Consider the following 6,531-nt stretch of genomic DNA (forward strand, 5'->3'; position numbering starts at 1 on the left):
ACAGAGCACAACACCCATCACACAGAGCACAACACCCATCACACAGAGAACAACACCCATCACACAGAGCACAACACCCGTCACATGACTTTTTGCCCCTTTATTAAACATTTAAAATATTCACAATTGAATATGGAAAACATGTCGATTTTACTGGTTTTCTAAGGCCAAATTAGAACCTGGATTTGGCATTTTTCCCGCAGTGCTGAAGAGGGCTATAGGCCTATAGCCTGTGTCTCTGGAACCACAGCCCACAAGGTGAGGTGAGGTATAGGCTAATGAAAAGAAATGTGTCGAATTTGTTTGTTTTAAATGGCCATTTCAAGCTTTAGCCTACATTAGGCTACTACAGGCTATTTTGTTTCTGTTCTCATGCTCCAGTTCAAGGACATAATGAAAGCGCTTCTGATTGTTTTATTTTATTTTACAAAATAGCCTACGTTTTCTTGTTATTGTGAGTTTACACAAATAAAAGTAGTTACAAATAATGAATTTTTATTTTCTGTATGACCAGAAAGGATAGAGTATTTTAAGTTGTTTACACTGTTTATAAGAAAATGCAAGGTTCCTGTGCCTTCGCGCCATGCAGTGCGCGCTCCACACTCAGCTTTGTTCCTTTTTTTTGCATTTTTTGCATCTATTTTTTTCCAAAACTCTATAAATCCATCCATTTCCCCCAAAAAAACGCTATAAATCCGTTTGTCTTTTTAAAAAAATATTTTGTCTTTTATTTGTCGTGTTTGCATTTATGAGGAAAAACAATGTTATGTGACAGTTCTACGGCCGTGAGCGCTCTGAAAGCTTTCAAACTTTCACAGAGACCTCAAAACAGAAAGCACAAAGCCTTTCTTTAAAACGAATTTCGTTTCGTATTAATTGTATCTTAATTTTAAATAATTTTCCCCACATATGACGATTATTATTACTTAGGTTAAAGGTTCAGAATACGATTCCATATAAGGTTATTTCAGCACTTCGCGAATGGACAGCAACTCTGTCACACAGTAAAAGTTAGATTTGTTGACTCACCATTGCAGTTAATTCTTCAGGAGGAACGTGTCTCTGCGTACAGCAGTGCGCTTGATGAAATTATCAGCGATGATGTCCTGGGGCCTCATGTATCAATCTTGCGTACGCATGAAAACACGGCGTACGCCAGCTTTCACGTTCACGGTTAGATGTACTAACAGTGAAATTAACGTAAGAATGTGCGTTCTTCCACGTAAACTTCAGGCCTGGCGTACGTACATTTTTGTGATGTTTGTCCGTTGGCGACTCATAGAGGCAATAAAGTGAAGTGGCAAACATTACACTACGAACTGTTCTATCGCACCTGTCAGATATTGCTTATAATTTGTAATTGATAAATTATTTGCCATATTATTGTCACACGAGTCTTATTATTAGAATATTCTATAAATTATGCAATTAAGTAAGGACATATATAAAGGATGTGAAAATTGTCACAACCCGTCTAGCAATGGCAGCTTTGGCTTTATTAGAAGACATTTTCAACGGACAAATCCGGAGAGAACGAGTTTTTAGGGACCACAGTGATTTTCTGGCCCACGATGATGACTGGCTCATCAGCCGTTTCAGATTTCAAAGGGCTATACTCTTGGGCTGAGTTGGTTCCGAATTTGGAAAGAGAGACAGTGAGAAGCCACGCATTACCCGTTCCTTTACAGGTGCTTACTACACTTGGTTTCCTAGCAACCGGTTCTTTCCAAAGAGAACTGTCAGACCGCTCAGGAATAAGCCAGTCGTGTTTGAGCCGTGCAATGCCACCTGTATGGGACGGCATCATCCGCTTGTCTACCAGATATATAACGTTCCCATACGATGCAGGGACCAGCCAAACATCAAAGCGCAATTTGCAGCGATAGCCGGTTTTCCTAATGTAATCGGAGCGATCGACTGCACACATATTGCTATAAAGGCGCCATCTGAAGAAGAATTTGCATATGTGAATCGGAAACATTTCCATTCAATAAATGTGCAGATTATGTGATGCACAAATGCGCCTAACAAATATTGTGGCAAGGTGGCCTGGGTCAACCCATGATTCATATATCCTTACAAACAGCATGGTTGGGATGAGACTCCAAGCTGGCAGGGTGCGCTATGGGTGGCTACTTGGTAAGTTATGCATTTAAATGTATGGTTCTATCTAAAAGTAAAATGTTTGTGTCTGTAATTATTCTTACTGCCCATCAGGAGACAGTGGTTATCCACTAAAGACGTGGCTGTTAACCCCCCTCACCAACCCACAAACTGACCGAGAGCGCACAGGCATGGCATACCCCTTGGTGAGGTGGGGGCACCGCCAGATGACCCTGACCCAGGACCAGTATATGTGCAGCACAATCAACAAGCCATTCAGGCCCGTCAACGTGTAATTGCGACAATATAAATGGTACTCAGACAAAGTTTTTTGACCAATTCTTTTAATGAATGGCTTATTTCTATGAGTGCGTCAGTGACATTTTTAAGGTGACTGTTCATTTCTTCAATGGCCCTAACAAACTTCAGCACTGAGGGGAACATTAGAGACACGGGAGACGCTGGACTGAATGGGCTCTGGCTGCTCAGGTGGTGCGGACTCGGAGTGCGTGCCAGTGGACGTTCCTGCGGTTCCTAAGTCCAAATAAACACAGGCACATCTTAACAGTAATTTGAGTCTGTCCCTTATTAATGGGTACACGCATTTGCAATAGAAGCAGTGGATACGTGAAATCTCTGGTGTACTCTTTGCTATATTGCATGCATTTTAAAATTAAACGGTGGCTGGCTATGTATATCAAAGTTAAGGAAATTAATTTGAGTCACCTTGCTGGCAGTCCTGTAGTATATCCGAGTCTCCTACATCAGCGGATACGATTCCAGAGATTAACGTGTCTCCTACAATAGAGGCAACTCTCTGATCAAAGGGTGCAAGTTCATCGGTCCCTGTACCACCGCCTGTTCTGCCCACACTTTGTCGGTGCGCAGCAGTTCTCCGCTTAACTTCCACCTTTATGTCTGACCATTTATTCTTCAGTTCATTTACGGTGCGACTCTCAGATCCCACCGCGTTGACGGCATCAGACAAACTCGCCCACTCTTGTTTCTTTCTTTTGTTATTAATTCCAGAGGACATATTTCCAAATAAAATATTCTTTCTTGTTTCTACCTCTGATAGTAGCACCTCTAAATCGTTTTCAGTGAAATTCCGTTTCTTGCTTGCTTTAGCCATGTTCTTGCAGCTTTCTTTTGCCAAATTGGACTAATTACCATATTTAATTTTTTAATTGAGGGAGGAGACAGGGTGTGGTGTGGTGCTCGTGCATGTGCACTCAATTTCGCGTTAATTGGGATGTACAAAGAGAATGGCCCTCATTTATCAAAAGTGCGTACACCAAATTTCCAGCGTACACCTGGCGTACACCCCAAACCACGGTGACTTTGACATTTATCAATATGGACGTTGGCGTACCGCACTCTCAAATCCTACGCCAGCTCAGGAGGTGGTGTACGCACGTTTTGAGTTAGTGCGGAAATGCGCAGAAAAAAATCCTAACGCACTGACAAACTAAAAGATATGATATATTATGACCCACTGTAAAAAAAAAAAAAAAACAACAACATAATAATTACAAACTTCAGTGTTTATTTTTGTGCAACATGGACTTCAATGTTTAATTTGTGTGACTTTGCCAAAGAATTTGATTTATATGTATTCCTTCAGATGCGAGCCTGTGCGCTTTACATGACGTTTCAGGGTTAGGCCCAGCAGTTGCGCACGGACTGGGTTCAGTAATAAAAGGCTTTTAATGACCAAAATATAATTCAGACTGACAAAATAATAAAAATGACATTCTTCTTCTTTTAAATAATACTAATAAAAATATAAATAATAATAATAACGAGATTCTTCTTCTAAATAACAATAAACGTCATTAATAATAAATATCATAAAATAATAAGATGAATATTACAAATTGTCATGCAATTATTAATGTGAATGAATGGTACTCCACATCACATCATCATCTTTTATTCCGCTTTCAAACTGCCAAATAAAACAATTTTATTTCTTTCTACCTCCCTGGTGATCGTCTCAATCTCCACGTTAGAGAAGTTTCTCTTTTTTGCCGTCTTCCGTGTGTCTATGGCGTAAAATGAGGGCGTGGGGGAAGCGGAGACTTGAATATATAGGGACGTGTTATTCTAATGACGATCGTTTTCATCCGCGGCATTTATCCGCGACATGGGTATGTTTTCAGAGACATCATGCACAACCAAATTCACAACATGTGCGGTGCAATGGATGTATTGTGCTCGAGGCTCCAGCGCCTGCATGCGAGCCTGCAGACCTGTTCGAATACCGGACACATTTGATGCGCCGTCATAGCACTGTCCTCTGCATTTATTGACTGGCAGGGCGAATCTCATCAGAACGTCTTTTAAAAGCTGAAAAAGTGTGGCTGCTGTTGTTTTTGATGTCTCATAAAATCCTAGGAAACGTTCTTCTGGCTCCAGATTTTCAGTCACATAACGTAAGCAAACAGACACTTGTTCTTTGACCGTAATATCGGTTGTCTCATCCATAATTACAGAGAAAACCCCGGCAGACTGTACTTATCCAATTAGCTTTCTCAAGACATCATGAGCCATCATTTCAATCATCTCGTTTGAGATGTCATGAGAGAGCCACTTGCTCTCCTGACGAGCCACCCATGACTTTAATTCTGGGATATCTTAAGCACGCACATATAGCATCTGCATAAAATTGGACTCTTGGTCAGTTTTTCCTCTAATGGCCACTCCCTGACAGGAAAGAAATTGGAGAGTTGAAAGAATAGCCAGAAAAAGTGATTCTGGCATCAGCCATCTGCTTTTATTTACCAGCAGAGAGCGAAGCAGCAACATTAACACCTGCATTAGTAGCTGCCATAATGCTAGCGGCAGTGCGATGCAACGAGCATTTTTCATGTGATCGAAATCATTCGAGTGCTTTAGCCCAGCTCGAAAAACCATCTTGAGTGAAAGCTTTTAAAGATTCTTGGTCGTGGGTTGATGATGGAAGAGTTTAGCTGTAGTACAGTTGTTACAAAACACTTTGTTTTTAATGGAGTCATAAGTTATCCATGAGAATGTTTCTTTCCAACTACTGTAGATGTATTGATTGTATTAGTGAACTGTTATAAGCTGTTGTAACCAATGAAGCAGAATATTAATTGTTTGTAATATGAGCTGAAACTGAAGGAGCAAGTAGGAGAATAGGAAACCCTGTTCAAGCGGTTGCCGGGGAGAGAAAGATTTAGTATGTCTGTTTTGTGAGAAACAGGTCACAGGTCAGAGACACACACACATAGTCGACAGACAACACAGACACCACAAGGGGGGGCCAAGGGGTACTTGCAGTTATCCTATAAGGAATAGAACTGGGATTGGGCCAAGGACACACTTGCTTTGTAAGTTAACGCCTCTATCTTTTTGGGCGTAGTAGAAGTATAAAAATGATGTTTTGACTGTTGATCCTTAGACCTTGTGCGGCGACACGTGTCTCCAGAAGCTTCTGTAATAAATGGACGTATGATACGGTATTTGCCCTGACTCCTGGTGTTTTATTCTCCTTTCCAACAAACCAACTCGGGGAAGTGTTAGACTTCAACACTACCCTGATATGTCCTTCCCTTATGTCGTCGTCCATCTTCATTGCAACTCCTAGCTTCGCTGCTCCTAGTCTCGCTGCTCCTAGTCTCGCTGCTCCTAGTCTCGCTGCATCTAGCTTCGCTGCTCCTAGTCTCGCTGCTTCTAGCCTCGCTGTTATGTGCTTCTGACAGGGCACTAGTGGTGGATGTCAATACACTCGCATAATTATTAATAGGTTTTGGTTTTTTAATAACAAATCTGTCCATTTTAGTTTGATTACAGTACGGATTGATTACAGAAAGCAGTACCACATACACGAACGTCGCACGGCACTGTATAGTGGGGGATGGAAGTGGGGTCACTAAAAAAAGAAGCGTTTTCATCTGAGAAACGCTGTGATTGGTGGATAGGGAGCACCCGGAGCAGGCGACTGGTTATATGTCGTTGTCACTAACATTGACATAACCAATCACAGTGTGACAGACGCTTTACATATCACCAACGGCAAGTTTAATTTTAAATGAATGTAGCCTACTGGCGGACTGGCGGTCTGGCACACGTGGGTGCTCGTGCTCGGTATTTTCCTCAAGCCCCGGAGCACCCACGGTATCGGCGCCTATGGCAGAGAGTGTGTGTGTGCTCCTTGCAGACGTATTTCCTGCATTTCATACACATGTTGCTGGTCTTGGAGTCATTTCTGTTGGGACAGACCTGACATCTACCACGTTTTCTGCCTTTGAACTACTGGAGGGGTTGGGGTGTGTGTCTCCATTTGGATGTCCTTCACAACAGTTGCAGCAGCTGCTGATGCTCTTGGAACGCACCTTCTTCTTTCAATATGTGGTTTCACCAGCGGGTAACCCAGCTCCTGCAGGAAAAGCCTCCTTCGATTCA

General features: G+C 42.0%; 1 protein-coding gene across 1 annotated transcript; it reads right to left on the reverse strand.

Annotated features, from left to right (window-relative positions):
* Positions 1–2,481: 2,481 nt before the first annotated feature.
* Positions 2,482–3,255, reverse strand: LOC117595293 (nuclear apoptosis-inducing factor 1-like). Its single transcript, XM_034295539.1, has 2 exons — positions 2,830–3,255; positions 2,482–2,637 (listed from the first exon to the last, which is right to left on the reverse strand). Exons 1-2 carry the CDS (start codon positions 3,233–3,235, stop codon positions 2,519–2,521), a joined length of 525 nt encoding a protein of 174 aa, XP_034151430.1. The 5' UTR covers positions 3,236–3,255; the 3' UTR covers positions 2,482–2,518.
* Positions 3,256–6,531: the final 3,276 nt, after the last annotated feature.

Source organism: Esox lucius, chromosome 11 (assembly GCF_011004845.1).
Source record: "Esox lucius isolate fEsoLuc1 chromosome 11, fEsoLuc1.pri, whole genome shotgun sequence".
Classification (NCBI taxonomy): Eukaryota; Metazoa; Chordata; class Actinopteri; order Esociformes; family Esocidae; genus Esox; species Esox lucius.